The sequence below is a fragment of the Rousettus aegyptiacus genome, unplaced genomic scaffold (genome assembly GCF_014176215.1).
Source record: "Rousettus aegyptiacus isolate mRouAeg1 unplaced genomic scaffold, mRouAeg1.p scaffold_m13_p_2, whole genome shotgun sequence".
NCBI lineage: Eukaryota > Metazoa > Chordata > Mammalia > Chiroptera > Pteropodidae > Rousettus > Rousettus aegyptiacus.
The window spans coordinates 177,429,646-177,453,580 of NW_023416295.1; the positions used below are offsets into that span (position 1 = coordinate 177,429,646).

The following is a 23,935-nucleotide window of genomic DNA, read 5'->3' on the forward strand; positions in this document are numbered from 1 at the left end:
CCGACTTCGCCGCCGCGGGCGCCCCGCCCGTCCCCACCCGCAGCCCTTCTGGGACACGGACCCGATCCCCGTCCGCGCCAATCCGCTTCTCGCCCGCCCCTCCCCCCGGCGGCGGGCGGCGAGCCCGCCCCGCGCCCGCCCCTCCCCCCGGCGGCGCCCCGCGGGGCGTCGAGGCGCGCGGCGGGCGGGGTGCGCAGCGCGCGTCACGAGGCGAGCGGGGCGCCGGCCGCAGCGCCGCTCCCCGGAGAAGATGGCGGACCGCGCCGCGATGCTCCCTCTCGCCGCCTTCGCCGCGCTGTCGCCGCCGGGCTGCAGGTACGCGGGGCCCCGGCCGCCGCCCCGCGCCTCTGGGGACCCGCGCCCCAGTCCCCTCTCCGGTGCCGAGGCCTCTGACTCCTGCTCCCCATCCCCCCGCCCCCGCCCTCCGTTCAGGGTTTCTCCATTTTTGTCCTCCCCTATTCTCCTCCAGTCCCAACGACCCCCCCGCCCCCCGTTTCCCGCCGGGACGCGGCGCGGCACCCAGCCCCGGCGGGCTGACCCTTCAAGGTGGAGGGCCGCGGCCCCGCCGTGGAGGGGCGGCCTGCCCCAGAGGGACGCTGAGCGCAGCCTCCGTGCTGGGCAGGGTCCTTTTGGCAGTGTCCTCGGTGGAGGCCTCGCCCGGCCTGCGGCCTGCGGGGCTCAGGGAAGAAGACCCCGAATCAGCCTGGAGCCCTGGGGGAAGGGACTGCGGTGGGGACAGGGCCGGGCCTCTGGCTAGAGGTCTGCCTTGAGCTGGAGAGGGGAGGCTAAGTGCCCAGACTCTGCTCCCCTCCCCCCTGCTCTGCTCAGCAGGACTCCCCCGAGGCTGAGGCTGTGACCCACTGGGTAGAGCAGGGGGAGGAGAGACTGCCGGCTTTGGCGGAGGAGAGCTGGGAGGAGGGTTGAGGGACCAAGCATCCCCTCTGGGCTGGTCATGGCTCCAGCTGTGGGGGACCCCACCGGAGAACAGAGCTAGGGTTTCCCAGTGACGGCAGGATGCGGGTCTGGGAGCTGGGGGCTGTGGAGGTGCTGGTGCCCAGGAGATGCAGGGTCTCCGTTTGAGTCTCCTTAGGACCAGCACCCAGGCAGGGCACCCAGGGGTGCCGGGCCTCTCAGGAGCCCTGTCCTTGCTCTCTGACCTGGTCTCCTCTTCAGGCCTCCCCAAGACATAAGCCTGGAAGAATTTGACGATGAAGATCTGTCTGAGATCACTGACGACTGTGGCCTGGGCCTCAGCTATGACTCGGACCACTGTGAGAAGGTGGGAGCCCTGGGCGCAGAAGGCTCTCGCTTGGGCTCTGCTTGCTGGGTGCCGGGGCTTGGGGGTGGAACCTAGCTCAGTGTGGAAACAAGAAGTCCTCCGGGTGACCCTCCCCCAAGGCCTCCCTTTTTAACAGGCTGAAGCCCTCTACCAGCAGTCCTCACCTGGCCCCCACTGGTGGGCTTGCTTGGGGGAGTGGGGGGGGTGCTGGTGCTTCAGGTACCCTCTGAAGCACCCAGAAAGACCTAACCCCTTCCAGCTGCCTCTGCTCCCGGCTCCTCCCCACCCAGCCCCCGCCTGCACCTCTCTGCCTCCAGGGCCCGGTCTGGGTCTGGAAGCCTTTCTGCTCCATCTCCTGCTTCTTCCCCTCCCCGCCCCCTCTCCATCTTCCTGTTCCCATTCATTCAAGAACGCTTCAGAGCAGCAGCCACGTGGCAAGTGCTGGGGGCTTGCGGATGCTTGGGAGGAGAGCAGGACAGGAGTGGCCTTTGTCCTCAGGAGTTTATAACCTTGCAGGGGAGAAAGATACGTAAGAGGCAGTGGCTGCATGAGTGTCAAGGACCAGAGTCTCACCGGAGGACATAGGGTGCAGTGAGGGGGAAGGGAACCCACCAAGAGGAGGCCGGCAGGGAGACTTTCCAGGGGAAATGGCACACAACCGGCTCGGGGAAGGCTAGCAGGGGCCGGGCAGAGAAGGGAGGGAGGGGGGAGGGGGGCCAGGAAGGCCCCTGCAGGATCAGCCCTGTGGGCGCCCCGAGCAGGCTTGCTGAGTCTGGGCACCGGCTGTCTCTCCCTCCCTGTGCTCAGTCCACATTTCCTGTGCGTCCGTGTGGGTGGGTTCTGTTCTCGGAGTGGGGTACACCGTGCTCAGTACGGACCCTTGCCCTGGCAGGGCTTGCGGCTTGGTGGAGGAGCAAACCAAATGCTGTGCCTAGGAATGCGAATCGCGTTAGGCTGCGTGGAGAGCACAGGTGTCGAATGTGATGGGGTTCATGGGTGAGACAAGGCTGGCAGCTGGCGTGGGGCCACTCTGAGGATCTCTGTCTCCCAGGCTTAGGAGTTGGGGCTCTTACTAAGAGCTGGAATGAGCCTGTGTGTCTCCAGAACGTTTTAAAACCCCAGACTGCTCTGGTGGGGAGGGGAGTGAGCAGGAGGCTTCTCTTCCTTGACTTAGAGCTCCCTGGTTTTCCCTTTCCGGACATCTGGAACCCCGAACCACGCCGCAGTCTTGCCTAGCTCTGCCCTGTGTCCCCTTCCTGCAGGACGGCCTCCCTCTGGGGTGCTCGGAGCAGCCGCACCCCATCTGCTCCTTCCAGGATGACCTCCAGGAGTTTGAGATGATTGACGACAATGACGAGGATGAGTATGAGGATGAGGATGAGGACCAGGAAGAGGAGGAGGAAGGAGAAGTGGGGGGTGAAGGGGGCGGAGGCCCTGGCTCCAAGGCCCCCACCCAGGAGCCCCTGATCCCCTCCCCCGCCATGGAGGAGCCCCACAAGTACCGGCCTACCACACTCCACCTGACCGAGCTGGGAGCCCAGGTGTGAGCCCAGGCCCAGGCACCTGCCCTTCTGCCCCTGAGGGTAGAGCCCTACCTTAGTGCTGCTCTTGTTGACCCTGCCCCCCCAGGACTCCCTAAACAACAATGGAGGCTTTGCACCAGCACCCCCAGCCTCCTGGCCGGAGACACTGCTGCACTCACCCCTTCAGGAGCCCCTCAGAGGTGAGCAGCCTATGGGGGGTGGGCGCAGGAGGCCAGGGAGGGAGGAGGGGAGGGCACCGGCTGGCTGAGCACCCGCTCTCTGCTCCACAGAGCCGCCTGCCCCCCTGCTGCCCGCGGTTGCTGGTCCCTGCGGAGCACAGTCGCCTGTGGGTCCAGGCGACCGTGAAGGGAACCGGCCCGGCGGGCCGCCGGCTCCGGGTGGGGCCTCCCCCTCCTCGGATCCCGGCATCGAGGCCGACCTGGGGAGCGGCTCCAGCGGGGGCCGCGGCGGGCGGCACAGCAGCCAGGAGCTGTCCTCGCCCGGCTCTGACTCGGAGGACGCCGGCGCCGCGCGCCTGGGGCGCATGATCTCGTCCATCTCGGAGACGGAGCTGGAGCTGAGCAGCAGCAGCGGCCGCTCCTCGCACCTCACCAACTCCATCGAGGAGGCGTCGTCGCCCGCCTCGGAGCCCGAGCCCGCGGACGAGCCCCTGCGCCGCCCCGCCTTTCTGCCCGTGGGCCCGGACGACACCAACAGCGAGTACGAGTCAGGCTCGGAGTCGGAGCCGGACCTCAGCGAGGACGCCGACTCGCCCTGGCTGCTCAGCAACCTCGTGAGCCGCATGATCTCCGAGGGCTCCTCGCCCATCCGCTGCCCGGGCCAGTGCCTGTCGCCCGCGTCACGCCCGCCGGGGGCGCCGGCCTCGCCGGCCGGCGGGGCCCAGGGAGCGGCGGGCCCGGGCGGCGTGGAGCTGGTGGACATGGAGACGCTGTGCGGGCCGCCGCCCCCTGCGCCCCCCGCGCCGCGGCCGGGCCCCGCGCAGCCGGGCCCCTGCCTCTTCCTCAGCAACCCCACGCGGGACACCATCACGCCGCTGTGGGCCGCCCCAGGCCGCGCCGCCCGGCCGGGCCGCGCCTGCTCCGCCGCCTGCTCGGAGGAGGACGACGAGGACGACGACGAAGATGACCTTGGGGACAAGGCGGGGTCCCCGGGGGGCAGGGGCGTGGGCCCCGCGGCGCCGCTGGACGCCTCGCTGGTGTACGACGCGATCAAGTACACGCTGGTGGTGGACGAGCACACGCAGCTGGAGCTCGTGAGCCTGCGGCGCTGCGCGGGCCTGGGCGCCCACAGCGACGAGGACAGCGGCGGCGAGGCCGGCGAGGCCAGCGAGGACGAGGCAGGCGCCGCGCTGCCGGACAGCGGCCAGGGCCCGCAGGCCGCCTCCCCGGACAGCCCCGACCTCACCTTCTCCAAGAAGTTCCTCAACGTCTTTGTCAACAGCACATCTCGGTCCTCCAGTGAGTGCGTGGGGGGTGGGGGGGGCTGTCCCACGCACTGACTCGGGGGGTTCGGGGCAGCCCGAGGGTCTGGGGGTGCGCGCCCTGCCCTCTTTACCCAGAGCGAGGCCTGCGGCTCTCCCCTCACCCGCAGCGGGCTGGGGAGCGATGGGGGCGGCAGAGTCGGGTGCCCAGCGTCCTCCCTGACTCAGGACCCCCGCAGCTGCGAGGGGAAGAGAACGGGCCAGGCCTGCAGGTGCCGCTCCCCGCTTTCTGAGTCTCTGTCTCCCCCACCCTCTGTCTGTCCCTCAGGCACTGAGTCCTTCGGCCTTTTTTCCTGCCTAGTCAACGGGGAGGAGAGAGAGCAAACTCACCGGGCGGTGTTCAGGTTCGCGTCCCCCGGACGCCGGGACCCCAGTCTGCGAACCTTAGCGGCCCCGGCGCGCGCGGCCCAGCCGGTGCTGTCCCTGCGCGTGACCCCCGCCCCCGCCCGATCTCAGGTTCATCCCTCGCCACCCCGACGAGCTGGAGCTGGATGTGGATGACCCGGTGCTGGTGGAGGCGGAGGAGGACGGCTTCTGGTTCCGCGGCCTCAACATGCGCACGGGGGAGCGCGGGGTGTTCCCTGCTTTCTACGCGCACGCGGTGCCCGGCCCCGCCAAGGAGCTGCTGGGTAGGCCCACCTCCAGGGGGCGTCTGGGCACCCCAGGCCACCCACGCGCCTGACCCAGCCCCTTGTGACCCCCCAGGGAGCAAGCGCAGCCCCTGCTGGGTGGACCGCTTCGCCGTGCAGTTCCTGGGCTCCGTGGAGGTGCCCTGTCACCAGGGCAACGGCATCCTGTGCGCGGCCATGCAGAAGGTCAGTCCGGAGGCAAGCCCGCCACAACCCTGTGGCCTCCGACCTCCACAGAGGGTCGGGGGGGGCGTTGAGGGCAGCCCCCCGCCCTGATTCAGAGGCCTGAGCAGAGCTGTTCCCCATCACCTCGGGGTCACTGGGTGTGTTCAGTGGGTCCCCCAGCTGCCCGTTGGCCTCTCTCCTTCCCTCTTCTTGCCTGAAAATCAAGACTGGCTGCCACAGAACCTCCCGGAGCCGCCCACTGGCTGGGTCATTGATGAGGGAGCGGGAGCACCTGTTCGCCCGCTGGCCCCGTGATGGGGTGGGAAGGGGCAGGGCAGCCCCGCACCTGAGCACCCGCCTCTAGCTCACGGGACGCCAGGCAGCGAGGAGGCAGGGGGCACGGAGGCTGGGGTCCTGGCTGCGGGAACGCAGGAGAGGCAGCCCGAGTGCCGAGAGGTGGCTGGCTGGTCCTGACCTGTGCCAGGGACCCCGAATGTGTCCCCAGCGCTCTAGCAGGGGCGATAGGAGGGGCCTGCGAGCCCCTGAGAGCCCCTCCCCGCCTGCCTCTTCCCCAGATCGCCACTGCCCGGAAGCTGACTGTCCACCTGCGCCCTCCCGCCTCCTGTGACCTGGAGATTTCTCTTCGGGGGGTCAAGCTGAGCCTGAGTGGCGGAGCCGAGGTGGGCGTGTGGCTGGTGCCTGGGGCGCAGGGGAGGCCAGGGAGGGTCTGGCTGGGGGAGGCGGCAGGTGGCCCCTGGCGGCCCGCGCCTGACCCTCTGCCCGCGTTAGTTCCAGCACTGCAGCCACTTCTTCCAGATGAAGAACATCTCCTTCTGCGGCTGCCACCCCCGCAACAGCTGGTAAGAACCTCGTCATCCCCGGAGGCCCCTGTGCATGCCGGCTGCCACGCAGCCTGCACCCCACCTCCCTGAGAGGCCCGCCTGCAGCCACTCTGGGTGCAGCAGGCATGGACCGAAGAGACCCCTGCCTGGCCTGGGGGACAGACACACAGACACACAGACGAATGAGTGCTGGGAGCATCAGTGCAGTCCGGTGGGCAGACGGCGGGTGAGGGCGTCTCCTGGGCTTTGGGAGGTTACTCAGGCAGCTCTGGATGCAGGTAGGTGATGGGGTGTGGGCCAGGGGCTCTACGGGTCTTGGGGAGTCCCTGGAATGAGGCTGGAGGGCCGCCGGAGGTGCTGTACCCTCTGGCTGTGCCAAGGACCTTGTACTAATCCCGCTGGCAATGCGGGGGCAGCATGACGCAGTCAGGGCGACAGGCACTGCTGAGGTTACCCAGGCGCGCGTCCTGGAGGCGTTCGGGAGGTGGGATAGGCAGGACCTGGGCTGACCGGATGTAGACGCTGACCTGGGGGGAGGGTCGAGGATGACGTGCCATCTGCGTGATGGGCAGATAGCAACCCACGCACCAAGAGAAAGCATGGAGCGAAGGGGGGGCCAGCCTGGAGAGGCAGCGTGCCACACAGAACAGTGAGCGCGGCGGCCACGTGCCGTAGGGGGGCCCTGGAAGGGAGGTGTCAGCTCAGAGCAGGCGGAGAGCTGCAGCCGGGAGGCCACTGAGGGCCAGGCAGAGCGAGGAGAGACCGGAGTGGAAGGGGAGAGAGCGTGCCAGCACTGAGACCAGCGGGCAAAGGCCACAGGCTCCCTGCCCAGCCCGACTCCTGCCTGCCAGGTCCCGGTGTCCTAGAGGAAGGAGCTGGGGCAGGTAACCCGAGCCAGGCGGGGCCAGCCAGCGGCTCAGAAGGATTCGATGGGGCGCTGGGGGAAGCAAGTCCTCAGGGGCAGGCGGGGCGTGGGGCGCTGCTGCTGGGGCTGGTCACAGGTGTTGAGGCCAGCATGTGTGTCATCTGGACGCCGTGGCAGTGCTGGCTGGGGGCAGGACCGACTGTCAGCGCATCCGAGCCCAGTCTGGCCGCTTGTCCTCTGAGGGCGGACGTGGTGTGGTGGGCGCCACTGTGCCGACGGCACTCGGGGCGGAGGCTGCGACAGAGTGCCCGCTCCGGCCCCGTGAGGCCCAGTCTGCGTGGCAGCCCCAGCCCACGTGGACAGTGGGCTGAGGACAGCACAGGCTTGTTTCAGGAGAGCGGGGCCGGGTGCCACAAGCTCAGGCTTCCAGGCTAGACACAGGTGCAAGTCCACGGGAAAGGCAGTCAGACCCGCGGCCCAGGGGCGAGTGGGGGTGGCGGGGGGTGGGGGGCCTGAGGTGCTGCTGTCCTGTCGCTGCAGACTCAGCCCCGCCCATCCTGGGGAGGTGGCGCCGGCGAAACAGTGCTGGGCGGGCGGTTCGCTGGCCTCATCGTGAAGCAGGCAGGTGGTCAGGCGTGTGCTGGGCGTGCTGTTTGGATGAGGGAGGGCTGTGGCCATTAAGGTCACAGGCTGCCACAGATGGGCTGTGTCCTCGGGCAAGTCTCCCACCCCCCTGGGCCTTAGCTCCCTCCTGTCACAGGGCTGTCACGAGGCTGCGGTCAGTAAGGAATGGACCGTGCTGGGGCTGGCTGGCGCCGGCCGGCCTGAGCGGCCGCTCAGGGTGGTGACTGAGGGCCACGACGTGTCTGTGGACGAGGCGGGTGTGTGCACTGGCGGTGGCGCCCGGCGAGAGGCTCAGCCCGGCCACAGTGGGGCTGCGGCGCGTGCCGGGGACTCAGGCAGGCACTTCCGCTGTGTCTTGGCCGAGACAAAGGCGGGTTTGGGGAAGGCGCGCCTGAAAAGAGAGCTGGGGGGGGGGGGACGGGATGAAAGACAGGGCCAGGGGCTACTTTCCTCTCCGGGAAGAGGGTTTGACAGACCAGGGGCTGCTCAGAAAGCAGGCGGGCCGGGGGTGGCTGCACCGGCTGGAGAGAAGGTGGGTGCGGCCGGTCGGCCTGTGCCGGAGAAACGAGCACGCTCTCGCACCGCGCTCGGACCAGACGCCTCGAACTCCTGCGTCCCACACGCTTCTCCTCTCCTCACTCTCCCGAGCCCCCTGCTCTGGCCTCCTCTCCTCCGCCCGTGGGGGGCCTGAGGCGGGGGTGCACGCTCTGACGCCGCCCACGCCGACTGCCCCGCAGCTATTTCGGCTTCATCACTAAACACCCTCTGCTGAGCCGCTTCGCCTGCCACGTCTTCGTCTCCCAGGAGTCGATGAGGCCCGTGGCCCAGAGTGTGGGGTGAGTGGAGTCCCAGGGTGGGACCAGCGAGGAGTGGGGGGGTGCAGGTGCTGGAGAGAGGGGGGGCGGGGCTGGGGCGGTGGGGCGGGGCCCTGGACCCGGCTGGGGCGTTCCACAGACAGGGGCAGGGTCAGCAGCAGCCACGGAGCTGGAGAGTCAGGGGTTGGCGGGCGTGCGGCCCTGAGGCCGGGGAGTAAGTTGACGGGCCTGAGGGCGGCGGCTGAGTGCTGGGGGGCTCTGTCCGCAGCCGCGCCTTCCTGGAGTACTACCAGGAGCACCTGGAGTACGCCTGCCCCACAGAGGACATCTACCTGGAGTAGCCGCGCGGCCCCCGCTCCCGCGCAGCGGGGCCTGGGCATCGCGGACGCCGCCAGCTTCGGCGAGGACTGGACTGGGGACGCGAGGCGCCCGATGCCCGGCGCTGGCCTTGCTCGGGGGGGCCGCAGGGGTGGGCGCACCTCCTCTGCTCTGGCCCCTCTTTCTGCGTCTGTCTCTGCCCCTCTGTGCCTGCAAATCTGCCCTCCGCTCTTTACCTTGGGGTCAGAGATGGGAGGGGTGTGGAGGACGGCGAGGCTCTAGGTGACTGGTGACATCTGGCTCCCAGGTGGCCCCCTCCTGCCCCGCCCCTGTGATTTAAAAGGAATTTTAATTTTTATAGTGAATCTCAAGGGGTCACCCCACCCTTGACCACAGGGACAAAGAGAGGGACCCCCACACTGCCCCACACGGAGCTCAGAGGAGCAGGGAGGGGTTCCCTAGAAGGGCCTTGGGGACACTAGGAGTTGTTCTTGAAGCTCACCCAAGCCCCCAGACCTTGCTCGGAGGAGGGTGCCCTACCCCGCACCCCAGCACACCAGCGTCCGCTTTGCCGCTGCAAACTCCCGCAGTCCAGCACCTCAATAAACTCTCTGCTTGATGTGACCCTGTCTGTTTCTGGGGGGCAGATAAGGGGCCGGGGCCCAGGTGCTACCCATGGCACTGGGCGCCAAACCCCCAAGTGATGGGCCTGGGAGAAACTTCACCCTCCAGTGTGCCCCCTGGAGCCTCTCCCCAAACACCCTCCACAGGCCAGAGAGAAAGGGTGCTGGTCACACGGCTTCCAGCCTCACTGCGGGCCGGGCTGGGGGACCGGGTGTGCGTGCATCGCGGGTGTGTGTGTGCATGCTTGTGGGACGACGAGGTTGACCTGACGAGATCTCGAATCCGGTATTTAAAGCTGGTCCCCATCAAGCCAGAAAGAAAGGCAGAACCCGCCACTGTGCCCTATGATTGCAGACGCTGTCTCTGCAGGGAGGGCTGCCCTGGTGCCCCCACCATGAGGGGCCAAGGGCAGCATGGCGGTCATGCCTTCCTGAGGGGGCCAGGGCCGTCCCGCACCCCTCACCCCCACTCTGAGCCCGGGACTAGGGCAATGGACGGGCAGCGCCAGGTGCAGGTCAGGAAGAGTCACTGAGCAGAGCCTAGATGCTGACGTTGCAGTGGCCACAAGTGTGCAACGCACACTCCTCTGCACTTGGGCATGCCACCGCGGTCCTCAGACCCCGTGGCTGCCCCACTGTGGGGACCTGACACCCACCCCCACTGCCCTTGTCCACCTCAGGGGGGCACCATGTGCCCACCACCCCATCCCTGCTGGGCCTGGCAGTTTTCTGAGCCTTGTCTCCCCGTTTTTCTGATGGGTCACCTTTCCCTCCCACCTGACCCTTCAGGGCAGCCTTTGGACTCGCTTGCATGTCCTTCACCTGGAACCACTCCCTTCTCGTAGGGCCCTTTCCCACACCTGCCAGGCCACACCTTCCTGCCTTCCACTCAGCAGCTGCCCCTTGCCGGACCTCAGCCTAGGTTGGCTGAGCTGCAGACCCTAGAGCTCAGTCCTGTGCACCCCAGGACTCCTCCGTGCTCTGAGCAGACGGCTGGCTCAGCGCTGCACCCTGGCTCGCCAGCCCCAGCCCTCCCTTGCTCTGCAGACTCTGTAACTGATGGCCCTGCATTCACAGCGAGGGCTCGGAGCCGTCAAGGCCCAACTGCCTCAGACACTTCAAACGCCCATGCGCTTTTCCCCACCTGCTCCTCCCCGTTTGCCTTCTGTGTGTTATGTTTCTCCCAGTCACCTGAGCCAGAGTCCTAGAGTCACCCTACGTGCCTCCCTGCCCCCTTCACCCTTACCCAGTCACCCAGTCTGCCTGTCCACCCCCCCGACTGCCCGGCTCAAACCACCTTGAGTTTCCTCCTGGGTCTTTGTAGCTCAAACAGCCTCCCCTGGGCTCCCTGCCTCCACCTGTGTCTGCAAAGCCACCTGCACCTGCAACCGGACCTGGGTTCTTACACGCGGGCCTGCCAGGCCACGCCCTCTTCAGCTCTGCAGTGGCTCCTGGCTGAACCCCAGCTGCCCTGGCTTGGCCCTCCCTGGCCCCCTCAGCCCTCTGTGCATCGCTGGGTCACCTCCTGCCCTGGAGGTGGGCGAGGCGTGGCTCCCGCCGGCCCCAGCAAAGGCTGCCAGTCTGAGTCCTAGCAGGGGCGCGTCTGCGGCCGGCTCCCGGAGCAGAGGCCTTGGAACCCGGGTGAGTGCGCTGGGCACTGCGGCCGTGACCTGGACCTCTGGGAGCCCAGCTCAGATCGCACCCTAAGCAAAGAGCCTTGTACACACTCCCTGTTAGAATATTGAAAGCATAAAAATGATCTGACCGGTTGGGTTAACTAAATTAAGGTACATTTACCTAATTGAAACATTGGGCAGATGTGAAAAGCATTTAGTAATAATACAGAAACCATCTGTAAGATAAGCATGCAGCACCTGTGCTGGAAAGCGCGTGCTGGGACAGACCAGGACACACCGGGACCGACCGGGGTGGGGCCTGGAGGCGGCCGGCGGCCGACCCTGCCGCTCCGCTCTGGGGCGCTGCTCCTTTCTTTCCTGTGACAGCCATGTATCCCATGCTGCTTAGTAGATATCCCCAAATGTGAGTAGAAACATTTACAGAAAAACTAACTAACTAAATAAATAAATAGAGGCATGTTAATTAAATCCAAACAAATAGTTATTCTGGCCGCAGTGGCATGCCCATGTCACAGGACTGTTGGGAGTCTGCGGTCACATGGGCTGGGCACAGGGCTGCATTGGCTTCCCGTCCATTGTTAGTTTAAAAACACCACACTAGAGCTTCTCCATTTTGTTTTTTCAGCATTATTTTTCCATTATGAAGAGTAGCGCATAGTCATTATAGAAATTTTGAGAATTTCAGAAAAGAAAGAGGTAAAAAAATTCTTATATCTTTTCAATTCAAAGAATTATTGCTACTACTTTGGTATAATTTTCCAGTCTCTTCTCTATATATGGGTTCTATTTTATTCTGTTTGGGTAGAGGCAGACTGGGGAATTAAGAAGTTAAGGCAAAGCTAAGTAGCCAACGTCATCATAAAGTGACAGGTGCAGTGAAGGATAGTCTCAGCACACCTGGTCTCCAGCTACGAAATGACAGACCAAGAAATACACGATTCGAAACGCTTGAGTGGCAAGAAAAAGGAATCATAGAATCATAGAGATGGATTCTAATTTCTCTTCATCACTTTACAATAAAAAACATAGATGTCAAAATATAATTAATAAGAGGAAGCCGTCACACACGCCCCGGACGTTATATTCTACATGCGGGAGCGTCAGTCACTGGATGTCGGTGGAAATACTTCAGCAGTGAATTACGCAGCACGTGTGGAAGCAACGCACTCAGCTCCAGGTGGGAAACCCGGGAAGACCAATCTAGTCGCCAGGCGCAGCAGATCTGCAGGCTGGACGGCAGCGACAGGACGCAGGCTTCTTCCCTCGGCCCCGCCGTATCTGAGCACTGTGCCCTATTCCAGCCAGGGGCGAAGGGGCAGGCGGCTGGTTTCTCTGCGGTGAGGCGGCCGGGGCCAGGCAGCGTGGGAGGACAGCCAGTCAGGCCCAGCCTGAGGCCCTTTGGAGAAGTGTCCCTCTGACCATCTGCCCGCGGAACAGGAAGCAGGCACTTCGCCCGCTGGGTGGAGAAGCCGGCCCTCTCAGCCGCGTGGCCAGCAGCAGCTGTGGTCGAAGGCCACTGAGCCTTTGAGTGGAGCGGCAGCTCTGACACCCCTAAGGAGGCACAGAGAACAAGATCGTGACCAGGGACCCTGGCAGAAGACCCTCCCCCACACCAAGGGGATGTGCACAGACCCCCACAGGGTGAAGGTGGTGAGGAAATGAATGGCTGCCGTTGAAGAGCGAGTGTTAGGGTGCCCAGCAGAGTGGGGGTTCCAGGCTCCTTACCCCTGAGGTCGCCCCTCACCTGGCCTCACCTGGTTGGCAGGTGTGGACACAGGTGTGGTGGGACACGTGCAGGTGTAAGGTGCGTGGGACCGGAGTTGATATGCAGCGTGGGGTCTCCCCTGAAGCGTGACCCGCCCCTGCCCACCACCACCTGGGCCGAGCTTTATGGAGATAGCACAAAATGCAGCATCGGCCTGTGTCACGCGGGGGTCCCCGTGCTGTGGCCCCACCCCCAGAAGCCAGAGCCCCTGCGAGCGAGCTGGCAGAGGACCAACTGACTTGGGCCCAGAGCTGTCCTGGCATCATTTGCGCTGACAACAAAAAAGCAACTTTGCTTTTATTTCTTATTTCCTTTGTGCAAATCTGGACCAGACAGGAGCAGCCGGCTCCTGGCACTCTCCTGGCACATGGGGCCTGATGCCCGCCCCCCCCCCCCCAGGGCCAAACCCCACCTCTGCAGGACCCGGCTCACCACCCTACAGGCCGCTGACTCGGCACCCTTTGTCTAGACAGAGCCTGTCCCCAGAGCACGCGACCCACCTGCAGCCATCTGGGACTTCCGCGTGAGACTTACCTGGAGAGGAGGCTGGCGGCCTGGCGTCTGTCTGCAGCTTCGCTCCAAGGCGGCCAGCAGAGCTCGGGGCCGCAGAGTCCACTGTTAGCCCCACAAGCCTCCCGGCCCCCTCTCTGCCCTTCCTCGCGGTCCCGCCCCCCACAGTGACGGACAGCACCGTCCAGATCAGAGGGGAGGGGCCTCAGGGCAGGTGACTTGTCCAGCCAGGGGTGGCACGGGTGGATCCCCAGTGCTCTGCCTCGGTGTCCCCAGGAGGCAGTCCCACATCCTCCACCCCAAACCCGCCGCACGCGGCCTGCAGCAGCCTCTGTCTCCCTGGTCTGCAGGGATCGCGTCTCATCTGCTGGGGCTGGGAGAGTGGGCTGGTACCTAACGTTTTTCTGCATCAGTTATCACCTATAGGTCTCCGCCGACCTATCGACACTGACTCTGGGTCACTTAACCAAAGGCGATCCAGCGGGAGGCTGCTGGGGCTCCCAGGGGTGACGCAGGCAAGAGGCGTCTTCACGCCAAGGAGGCGGTGGGAGCGCACTGACGACCTCGCCTCCGCCAGTGCCGCCCCTGCAGCAGGCCTGGGGCCAAGGCGGTGGCCGGGCTCGCAGCAGGGCGGAGGCCGCCCAGGTCGGCGCTGTGAAACGCGCAGCTGCGCGCAGGCGCGGGCGCGCACACAGCTGAGGCCGCGGCTCGGGACGGTCGGAGGAGAGAACCGTCCATTCCGTGGAAAGGCCCCGTTTTGCTCCCCCTTCTGGTCACCTGCGGGATAGGCGAGCGCGGGAGTGAGGCGGGAGGACGACAGGGAGGGCGGCCCGCCCGCTGCCCGTGGGCCGGGTCGCCTCCCAGCGCAGGGAGGGGACCCGCGGCACCCACGTGCGGCCTTTCCGGCGGTTCCCAGAGCACTCGCTCCTTCCGGAGGAAGCGGCTGGGGTGGGCTGGGCTGGGGGCGCCGCCCGCCAGGCACCGGGCGACGTCAGGCTCACGGGAAAGCGGCTGTGTTTCGAAGCGGCAGCAGCAGCAGGAGAGAGAAGCGCGCTCACGGGCCTGTGTGCGCACAGGGACACTGCGGGCGGCGTTCGCGGCCGCCGTGGGCGCGCGCGTGCCCGTGCGTGCCCGCGCGTGCCTGTGCGCACACAGGCCCGTGAGCGCGCGTGCGCGCGTACGTACGCGTTTGTGTGTGCACGCACGAGTGCCTGAATGAGGACGGTGCATTGTCCTAAAGCAGCTGAAGTGACAAATGGGCTTTTCCACTCCCAAAAGCATCACGGGAAAACCCAGGGGACTGGAACGGAGGGTCAACCTGCGCCCTCTCCGCCTGGGGTGCAGACAGCGCGCCTTCAATTTGGGGGCAGCGCAGCCTCGGGGGACAGGGAAGTGTCCCGCCTGGTTCCACTGTTCCCCCAGCGCCCACCCTGTGCCGGCGTCATGATTATGCTCCCGTAGGAACAAGTACTCGTCCTCTGTGGCACTCATCACTGCTACATGTGGAGTATAAACACACACACACACACACACACGACACCACAAAGTGCACACGCCTGGAGCGCAAGCCTGTTGCTTCACGCACGTCTGCATGCTCCCACCCCAGTCAGGGTGGGGCGCCTGGCAGCACTCTCCCCAGACAGCGCCCACACCCCCACCTGCAACAGGTGCGGGCTTCGGCCGCTGAGAGCCACCGCGTGTCTGAGACCCCAGGGTTCATGCTCGGTTCCGTTGCTGGACAGTGAGCACCGGGGAGCAGGGGTGCCCCCTCCGGCGACCTGTGCCAGGCACTGTGCATGGCATTGGATGCTGAACAAACGTTAGTGGAACCGGCGCAGTGACGCTCACTGTGCCGGCCTCGGACCGGAGGCGGCGCTGCAGGTCCTGCAGGGGGAGCGTGCACTGGGCCCTGGAGCGTCCGCCTTTCGATCTGATCCACAGGTCATGTGCCTGGTCCAGCTCCTCTGTCCTCACCCTGAAACCGAGGCACTTTGAGGGGACTGCGGGCCCCACTGGAAGAGAAGTTGTAGGCTGCAGGGGGCAGGCATGCCCAGGCCGGGTGGGACCAGTGTCAGTGGCTGCAGGGGTCCCCAAGGCAACCACCCGCCCATGGGGACAGTCCCCAGGATTTGGGGTATGATCTGTGTAGCCCCCCAACCAGAGCGATGGGAGAGTCACACGGAGAACACGGAGGTGCCTTGGCACACTGCGTCTGACACCAAGGGGCACTCAGGAGGCTGCTTGCACACACACACACACACGTGCCCGCCACACGTCCCGCCCCCGGGAGCCTGCTCTGGGTTGCGAGTAACCGACGACCCGCGGGTGGTCGCTTGAGCAGCCGTGTTTGTCTCTGGGCACCGCGCGCTCTGGAAGTGGACGGCGGGGGACGCAGTGCAGCAGCTGCTGGGCAGCGTCTGGTCAGGCCCAGTGCTGCCACGGTACCGTCCGCACAGCCCCCAGAGGACCCTGGAGTCCCAGCAGACTGCCCAGGACCCTTGGTCACACACCACGCCCGGCCGACCGTCAGACTGTGATCAGCTGCTGCCCTCTTGCGACAGGCAGAGTTCGCACCTCAGGGGTCCAGCGCCTGCGCCCGCCCCTAAAAGGGCGGGGCCTGTCCGTGAGGCGGGGTCACGGAGACAGATCGCCCACGCTGGGGCCCGGAGCACCCAGATAGCACCCCTTTCACGGCTGGAGCACATGGGGTCTGCCAGAGCCCCGTGAGCACGCTTGGGGGGGGGCAACGAGAGGCCTTCATGCTGCCTTGTGGATGCGAGTGGGCAGTCGGGAGGTCCCCTCTGCAGAGGGGCCAGGCCCTGCCGAGGTCGAGGGACAGGCAGGCTGCCCCGCCAGGGCGAGGGGGCCAGGGCATGGGGGCCACTGCCAGAGGACGGGTTTTACTCCGAGCCTGCAATTTTGAGCAGGGATGGAACCAGACTTGACACATTTCTAAGAGATCGTTTTGTCTGCTGGGCAGGGGATTGCTTACGTGGGGTCAAAGGTGAAGCCAGGAGACAGGAAATGTGTGTTTAGGCTGGAAATGCAGAGCTTTGGGAGACACAGGTGGGATGTCAGGTGAGGGGCTCTCTCATGAGCTGCTGAGGTGCCGTCCTTGACCCTGGCGGCCCGCAGCCCCCTTTCTCCTGATCCCCCCTATCCCCAGCACGCAGCTTGCCGCCCGCCTTTAGCCAGGCTCCTGGGAAGGGCCGAGGTGGCCCGGCCCAGCCTCCAGCGAGACCGCTCTCACTGGCACTCTGCTCCTCTGGGGTCCTCTGTCACACCCTGTGCCTCCCCACCCTGCTCCTGGCACACAAAGCACTCGGGACAGCTCGTGCTCCCAACACAGGCAGCCGCTACGGTGGTGGGGTGAGATCCCGGGCCAGGAGGCCTGCCAGACCCCAGACCAACCTCACTGGCCGTAACCCCAGACAAGTCGCTGGGTCCCTCCACTCCCCAGTTTTCTCATTTGGGACATAGGCAGACCAGCATCTACCTCTTGCCAGCACAAGAATTGGATGAATGATCACACCTCCAAGTGCCAGCTGCTGTTATTGGGTTATCAGGTACAAACCACATCCACACCTGCACCTCAGCAAATGACTGTCACATGCCTCAGGGGCTGAGGAAACTGGGCTATTCTCCACCAGGGCTCTCAGAGATGGGCTCATGGGTGGGCTCAGGGACCGTCTGGGAGATGGGCTCAGAGACGGGCTCAGGGACAGTCTGGGGTCTGCCCTCAGAGACGGGCTCGGGCTCGAGCCAGCCTTCAGCCACGGCCTCTGGCTCGGGCCTGCCCTCAGCCATGGGCTCGGGCCTGCCTTCAGCCATGGGCTCGGGTCTGCCCTCAGCTGCAGGCTCGGACCTGCCCTCAGGGGCAGGCTGGGGCCTGCCCTCAGGGATGAGCCGGAGTCTGCCCTCAGGGATGGGCTCAGGCCTGCCTTCAGCCATGGGCTCAGGCCTGCCCTCTGCCACAAGCTCGGGTCTGCCCTCAGCTGCAGGTTCGGACCTGCCCTCAGGTACAGGCTGGGGCCTGCCCTCAGGGATGAGCCGGAGTCTGCCCTCAGGGGCAGGCTGGGGCCGGCCCTCAGCCAGGGGCTCGGGCCTGCCCTCAGGGATGGGGATGGACTGGGGTCTGCCCTCAGCCAAGGGCTCGGACCTGCCCTCAGGGATGAGCTGGACTCTGCCCTCAGGGATGGGGATGGACTGGGGTCTGCCCTCAGCCAGGGGCTCGGGCCTGCCCTCAGGGATGAGCTGGACTCTGCCCTCAGGGATGGGGATGGATTGGGGTCTGCCCTCAGCCAGGGGCTCAGGCCTGCCCTCAGCCAAGGGCTCAGGCCTGCCCTCAGGGATGAGCTGGAGTCTGCCCTCGGGGATGGGGATGGATTGGGGTCTGCCCTCAGCCAGGGGCTCGGGCCTGCCCTCAGGGGCAGGCTGGGGTCTGCCCTCAGCCAAGGGCTCGGGCCTGCCCTCAGGGGCAGGCTGGGGCCTGCTCTCAGCCAAGGGCTCAGGCCTGCCCTCAGGGATGAGCTGGAGTCTGCCCTCGGGGATGGGGATGGACTGGGGCCTGCCCTCAGCCACGGGCTCAGGCCTGCCCTCAGGGATGAGCTGGACTCTGCCCTCAGGGATGGGCTCGGGCCTGTGCTGGGACCTGCCCTCGGGGACAGGCTCGGGCCTGTGCTGGGACCTGCCCTCGGGGACGGGCTTAGGCCTGGGCTGGAGCCTGCCCCTAGGCCTGCCCTCTGGCCTGGGCTCTGGGCAGTAGCAACATGATGGCTGGGGGCTGCAGCCCGGCTGGCAGCAGATCTGCAGGGCAGGGTCCTCGCCTCGGGCCATCTGGCTGGGGCTGAAGGTCATGGCAGCATCAAACTGGGCCTTGAGCAGCTCCAGTTGCTTCAGTGCCCGCAGGGCCTCTGGGGGGACCTTGGCCACATCTCCCAGAAGATTGTAGTTCTCACCAGGGTCCTTGGACAGGTCAAAGAGCAGCGGGGGATCATGGGCAGTCAGTGGGCTGGAGGCGTGGCAGGCAAGGTCCGGCGTGGTGTCGCTGTGGGCAGAACCTGGGGAGGGGGCACATCTGTGCACAGGGCGAGGAGGGCAGGGGCCGGGCTCGGGGCCGCGGACCGGGGCCACAGGGCAGGTACCTTGGGTGAAGAAGTGGGCCTTGTGTTTCCCGCTCCGCACAGCAAAGACCCCTCGGACCTCGTCTGGGTTGGCCGAGTAGAAGAATAAAGTCTTCCGGGGGCTCTGGGGATAAAGCCGGGGTCACGGGGTGCGGACGGGCCCTGGGCACCGATGCGCCCCGCAGGTGGCAGCCTCAGACACACTCGCCAGGGGTGCTGCCCATGCTCACTGCTGGGCACGGGAGGGCGCCGAAGAGCCCGGGGTGCTGGGCCCACCTTGCCTGTGCCCAGGAGCAGGGCGCTGAGGTCAATGCCATCCAAGGTGACGTTGGGCAGTGAGGCCCCAGCCAGAGCCGACAGGGTGGGCAGCAGGTCCAAAGTACTGGCCAGCTCGTGGGTCACGCCTGGGGGCAGAGGGCTGTGTGGTCACTGTGCTCGCCATTGGGGCTGGGAAGGCGGGGCCGGGGCCCACGAGGACAGGGCCTGAGGACTGACCGGGGCTGACGTGGCCTGGCCAGAACACCAAGGCCGGCACTCGGACGCCCCCCTCGTAGGTGGTCCCCTTCCCGCACCGCAGGAGGCCGGAGCAGCCGCCGTGGGACATCCGCATCGTCTCTGGCCTGGGACACACAGGAGGCGGTTGGCACGAGGAGCCCAGGGTCTCTGCCCAGCCCCGGTGACCCCAGCCCCAGACCTGCGAGTTACACGCCAAGCGTAGACACAGCCAGCACGTGCCCGTCCCCTCCCTGTCCTCTGGGGACCTGCGCCGCTGCGCCCTTGTGGCCTGCCCCCCACATGCACCCGTAAGTCACTGTGACACGGCCAGTGTCCCTCATCCCTCTGTCCCCGGCCAGCAGTCAAGAGGGAGAGACGCCCACACTGGGCCTGGAGGCTCAGCTGGCACCCCCGTCCCCCGGCGTACCCATTGTCTGAGGTGAAGAGCACCAGGGTCTCCCTGAGCATCCCCAGGTCCCCCACGGTCGTCATCAAGGCCCCCACAACTGTGTCCAGCTCCATCAGAGAGTCCCCGAATGGCCCGCGGCCCGACTGCCTGGCGAAGCTCTGCCCGCTAAACTGCGGGTAGTGGGTGTGCTGGGGACAGAGACTGGAGTTAGCCTTGGGCCGGGGTCAGGACGGCCGAGGGGCGGCCAGGGCCACTCACGTGGGAGGCGTAGTACAGGAAGAACGGGCGGGCCTGGCGCTGGGCCTCGGCCATGAGGTCGCGTGCGAAAGCCACGTAGTGCGCCTCAAGCGTGGGCAGCCAGGGGGGCTGCGCCTCCACGGACAGGTTGGCCAGCAGCGGGATGGGGACCAGTCCCTGGTCACAGGTGCCGTCACAGTGGACAGCCGGCGGGAAGCAGGTCAGGTTCTGACATGGGCCCTGGGGGAACAGCACCGGTCAGTGGCCTGAGCTGTGGGCTGACTGGGAGTGGGGGTGGGAGTGGGGGGGTGTGGGGGTGTGGGGGGTAGGTGCAGAGGGGGCAGGGGTGAGGCTGATGGAGGGGGTGGGGGTGGGGGGATCGAGGGGGGGCAGGGGTGGGGCTGACGGGGTGGAAGGTGGGGGTGGGCGGTGGGGTCAAGGAGCAGGGTGGGGGCTGAGGGGGGCGGGGGTTGACAGGGGTGGGGCTGGCCAGGAGGGTGCTGAGGGCCCCAGGGGTCCCTACCTGGTCATGGGAGTATGGAATGCCCAGGAATCGATGGAAGCCCTGATGTGATGGCAGAAAGGTCCCCTCAGGGCCCACCCCAAGATGCCACTTGCCAGCCATCCCTGTGAGGTAGCCTCGAGCAGCCAGGACCTCAGCCAGAGTCACTTCCTCCAGGGGCAGGCCCCCTCGGGAGGTGGGCCCCAGAACTCCAGGGTACAGGCCTGTCCGGACTGGGAGTCGGCCAGTCAGGAGGGCGGCCCTGCAAGGCACGTCACAGAGACAGAGAGACAGAGAAGCCGGGACTGAGACGGGCGCGGCCGGGAACCTGCAGACAGGTAGACCCTCTCCCGCCCCCACCGCAGTCCAGCGGGGACTTGGGAGGAACTGGACAGCCCTTCGGTCCAGGCGCCTCGCGCCCCGCTCACCGGGAGGGCGTGCACAGGGACGACGGCACGTAGAAGTCTGTGAACCGCAGCCCCCCTGCGGCCAGCTGGTCCAGGTTGGGGGTGGTGGAACTGGGGTGGCCGTAGGAGCCCAGGTCCCCATAGCCCAGGTCGTCGGCAAGGATGAGCAAGATGTTAGGGGGCCTGGCAGCATCCAGACCTGCAGCCAAGACCAGAGCGAGGGCCCACAGCATCGCCATGGCACACAGCGCAGACAGGCTTGTCACAAAGAGACCCTTGGGAGGGAAGGCAAACTGGCTCCAGCAAGCTCTGGCCCAGAGACCGCTGACCCCACACCACCCTCCCCTGAGACCCCGGACCCCCTGAACCCAACGAGCCTCTTCCTGAAGTCCCAGTGGACTCGGTAACCGGGGAACGCAGGAGGCAGTAGCCTGGGACACGTCTCCCTGGAGACCCTCCTGGACCAGGACACCTACAGATTCTGGGCAGAAATCTGACTCTCTTCACCCAGGGGTCCCGGCCCAGGCTCGTGATTGGGACACAAGTCACATGACACTTACCCGGGGGGTCCGGCGCGGTGACTCGAGGGCAGTACCGGCCGAGGGGCGGGTCGCGGGCCGCGGGCAGGGTGCGCTCCCTGGCACTTCCGCGCCGGCCCCGCCCCCGGCCGGCCCCGCGGTCGCGTGACCCGCCGCGCGCGGCCCCGGGCGGGGGCGGGGCGGGGCGGGACCAGGGCCGGGCGCGGCGGGGCCGGGCCTGCGGCAGGCCGGGCCGGCGCGCACCGGGGACCGGCCGGGACCTCGGGGTCGCGTCGGGGCGGCCCGGGCCCTGCGGGGCGGGGCGACGCGGGGCGACGCGGGGCGACGCGGGGCGGGGCGCGCGCGCGGCCGCCGTGCGCCCGAGGCCGTTGGCGCCGGCGCGCGGTCGGGCACCCCGGCGTCCGCGCCACGTGCGCGGGGCTGTCCTGGCCCCCGGCTGGCGGGGGCTCCGTCTCTATTGGACCTGAGCGCGGACATTGTCCTGGGCGCCCGCTGAGCTAGCCAACCGCCGCTGACTTTTCCTCCAGCACTGCTTGTGGCGTGTGGTTTGTGTGTGACGCGGCGTGTGGTGTGTTTTTGTGTGTGGCGTGTGGCGGACGTCGGGGGTCTGGTCCGCCTCCAGCGCGCACCGATGGGAGGGACCCATCGGACGAGGAGCGATTCCTGGTCCTGGCCGTGTCACTGGACAGCCTTGGACAGGCGACTTCACTTTTTGGTCCCATTTGTTTAGCTGTGTGGAAGTTAAAGCCAGGTGTCCGCAGGGTTGCTAGGTGGGTCTCGTACTCTGCGTGCTGACAGCCCGCCGCGAGGTCTGCGGTGACTGTCCCCCAGTGGCTCCCCTAGGGCAGTCCCCCCCAGGGGACGTTCCCCGCCCCCCACCGCTGTCTGGCTTCAGGTCCCTCCGTATGCTCAGGGCGCCCTCTGCGCCCTCTGCCCTCAGGAGCAGTAGGACCTGGGCTCCTGGCTGGGGACGGCCTCCCGTGCTCCCTGACCCTGGAGCCCGTGGAGCGTGGATAGGCCTTTGGGACCCGGGTGGGGCTCAGGACACGGCTTCCACTGAGGCCCCGCCCTGTTGGGGGAGCTGGCGTTTTCCCGACGCGACTGGGAGCTCAATACGAGGGGCCGTGGGGGCCGATGTGAAGGGCCCGGACTCCAGAGAGGGGGCTAGTCCCTGGCGCGTCGCCCTGCCGTCGCATTCCAGCGTGGTTTCTGGGCTTGTGCGTGGGCGCAAGATCGGGTGAGGGCCGGGACAGGAAGTTGGTCCGCAACCCCGAAATCTTTGACCCTGTTACTGGAGCGATCACGGCCTGTGGGCACTGAACATTGGAGTTAGAAGGGAACCAGCCCAAAGCCGTCCTGCCCCGTGGGCCGCGTGCAGAGCCACCCCAGGCAGCCAGGACCTGCCCTGATTCTTGGGCAGAGCCCTCCCGCGCCGTACCGTCGTGCACACGGCTGGCGCTGCTTCCGCGGGGCGCTCAGGTGTGCGCACACGGGCTGGCCCCGCCCGCCCCGCGTGGAGGAGGAGGTGCGTGGCCGCCAGTCACCTTAGTTCAAAGCGGAGCCTCTGTGGGCGGCTGAGCCTTTGGAGCTGTGAGCTCTTTGACGCTGCCACAGGAGCTGGCAAGAGGGGCAGCGCGCCAACGGCAGGCAGCCCGCTGGGGTCGGGAAGTAGCTCTGGACCCCTGGGACACGGCTAATTTGGAACGACCGCCCACAGCGAACAGAGGAGCCTGAGGGGGAAGGGCGAGGCTTTGGTTCTGATCTAGAAGCAGGGGTGAGAGATGCCCTCATTTCCCCGCCTGCCTGCGGTGAACCAGGTGCATGAGCTGCCCCAGGGAGAACATGGCTCCTGAGCCCAGCCGCCGTGGGGACCTGGGACCCCAGAGGCCACCGCTCAGGCCTCTGCCCGCCCCCTCCACTCCATCCTCCTTGCCCACAGCGACCACCACCGTTCCTGCCACCCCACCCAGAGGTCGTGTGGCTGGTCCCAGTCCCAGACAGGTGCTGCTGGTGGGTGCACGCCTCAGCCGGGGCGAGAGTGGCAGGGGACAGAGATTCTTGGCTTGACCACTCCTCGGTCAGGCTCCTGAAGCCTCGACCAGGCCCATCCGTGCCCTTCCTCGTAAAACCCTCCACTCTCAACACCTGATAAGGTTCTTGACCCCTTGCCCTCCCCTGGTGACATCGGCCACCACGCCCGCCTTCAGCCGGACCCCCTCACCCAGGCGCCTCCTCTCTGATTGCCATCCATTGCCCCCACCCTTCTCCTCTCCTGCGTGGGGGGAGACAGCTTCCCTTGACCCTCTGGTCCTGGCCTGTCTGAAAGTTAAACTGACGAAGAAGGACCAGCAGAAGCATCCACGTTTGTTAATTTCATGAGTGTCACATGACAGCGGAGGTGCACCAGTCCACGGCGACCCACAGCAACAGTCGAACCTGAGCATTTCATGCCAGGTCTGCAGGGGACATGACAGGTCAGGAGGTGAGGTCACGTGGTGAACGGGGGGTCCGTGCAAGGCATTTGTTCCCATTTCCCCCTTTGCCCCCTTTCCTCCAGGTTTGGGGGCACTTCTCACATGAGGGTTGGATGGCCTGGCTCGGGGATTGAGGGGGTCTGTTTTCTTCAACTCCTTCCCCTTAAAACCATCAGCATGCCCAACTGCCACACTCTGGGGTAATGTGTCCTGAAACCCGTCACTACCGAGCCCCACTTGCCCATGCTGTGATCCAACTTGAGGCCACTTCTCCCTCTCCCACTGCAAAATGTCATCGTGGGGGTCTGAGCACTTGCTGGGGTGGCCCTGAGTAGAGTCAGCCTGCGGCCCCCATCAGAACGGAGAGGGGGCAGGAGGCCTCGCAGAAAGGGTGGTGGCTCCGAGCAGATGGGGCAGCACTGCTCAGGGGTGCTGTGGCTGCTGTGAGGTGGCACTGTGTGGTGCCGTCCCTTACCCCCTACCCGACTGCGGGTCAGTTGCATCCTTGAGCCTCAGGGCTCTGACTCTGCTGTGCCCCATCTGGAATTCCTGACCCATAGGGCATGGCTAGCTCCATCCCCTCCTTCAGGCCCCCTGGGATGTCACCTTCTCAGTGGGGACTTCCCAGCTCCCTGCTCCTTCTCGCCCACCTG

At 66.4% G+C, this 23,935-nt stretch overlaps 2 protein-coding genes across 3 annotated transcripts; one reads left to right on the top strand and one right to left on the bottom strand.

Moving 5' to 3' along the window:
• Positions 1-213: 213 nt before the first annotated feature.
• MAPK8IP2 (mitogen-activated protein kinase 8 interacting protein 2) lies at positions 214-9,185 on the top strand. The gene is made up of 12 exons (XM_016125345.2): positions 214-315; positions 1,174-1,279; positions 2,542-2,820; positions 2,909-3,002; positions 3,093-4,280; positions 4,572-4,647; positions 4,760-4,932; positions 5,009-5,118; positions 5,673-5,777; positions 5,887-5,957; positions 8,166-8,264; positions 8,512-9,185. Exons 1-12 carry the CDS (start codon positions 251-253, stop codon positions 8,582-8,584), a joined length of 2,439 nt encoding a protein of 812 aa, XP_015980831.2. The 5' UTR covers positions 214-250; the 3' UTR covers positions 8,585-9,185.
• A 7,439-nt stretch (positions 9,186-16,624) lies between these two features.
• Positions 16,625-20,962, bottom strand: ARSA (arylsulfatase A). 2 transcript variants are annotated; one of them, XM_036237803.1, is made up of 10 exons: positions 20,830-20,962; positions 20,291-20,544; positions 19,884-20,124; positions 19,382-19,600; positions 19,142-19,311; positions 18,715-18,839; positions 18,496-18,623; positions 18,241-18,343; positions 17,562-18,156; positions 16,625-17,201 (listed from the first exon to the last, which is right to left on the bottom strand). In XM_036237803.1, exons 2-10 carry the CDS (start codon positions 20,506-20,508, stop codon positions 16,733-16,735), a joined length of 2,268 nt encoding a protein of 755 aa, XP_036093696.1. In that variant the 5' UTR covers positions 20,509-20,544; positions 20,830-20,962; the 3' UTR covers positions 16,625-16,732. The 2 variants fall into 2 exon arrangements, with proteins under 2 accessions (XP_036093696.1, XP_036093695.1); XM_036237802.1 differs by having other exon boundaries at positions 16,625-17,411.
• Between the last annotated feature and the right edge of the window lie 2,973 nt (positions 20,963-23,935).

What these genes read in the sequence shown, in the direction of transcription:
- MAPK8IP2 (XM_016125345.2), top strand. Translation starts at nt 251, where the DNA reads ATGGCGGACCGCGCCGCGATGCTCCCTCTCGCCGCCTTCGCCGCGCTG. An exon ending in ACTCGGACCACTGTGAGAAG is followed by an intron (nt 1,280 to 2,541) that starts GTGGGAGCCCTG and finishes CCCTTCCTGCAG; the next exon opens with GACGGCCTCCCTCTGGGGTG. An exon ending in TGCCACCCCCGCAACAGCTG is followed by an intron (nt 5,958 to 8,165) that starts GTAAGAACCTCG and finishes ACTGCCCCGCAG; the next exon opens with CTATTTCGGCTTCATCACTA.
- ARSA (XM_036237802.1), bottom strand. Translation starts at nt 20,508, where the DNA reads ATGGCGATGCTGTGGGCCCTCGCTCTGGTCTTGGCTGCAGGTCTGGAT. An exon ending in GCCAGGCCACGTCAGCCCCG is followed by an intron (nt 18,624 to 18,714) that starts GTCAGTCCTCAG and finishes CTCTGCCCCCAG; the next exon opens with GCGTGACCCACGAGCTGGCC. An exon ending in GGCCCACTTCTTCACCCAAG is followed by an intron (nt 18,157 to 18,240) that starts GTACCTGCCCTG and finishes CCCCCTCCCCAG; the next exon opens with GTTCTGCCCACAGCGACACC.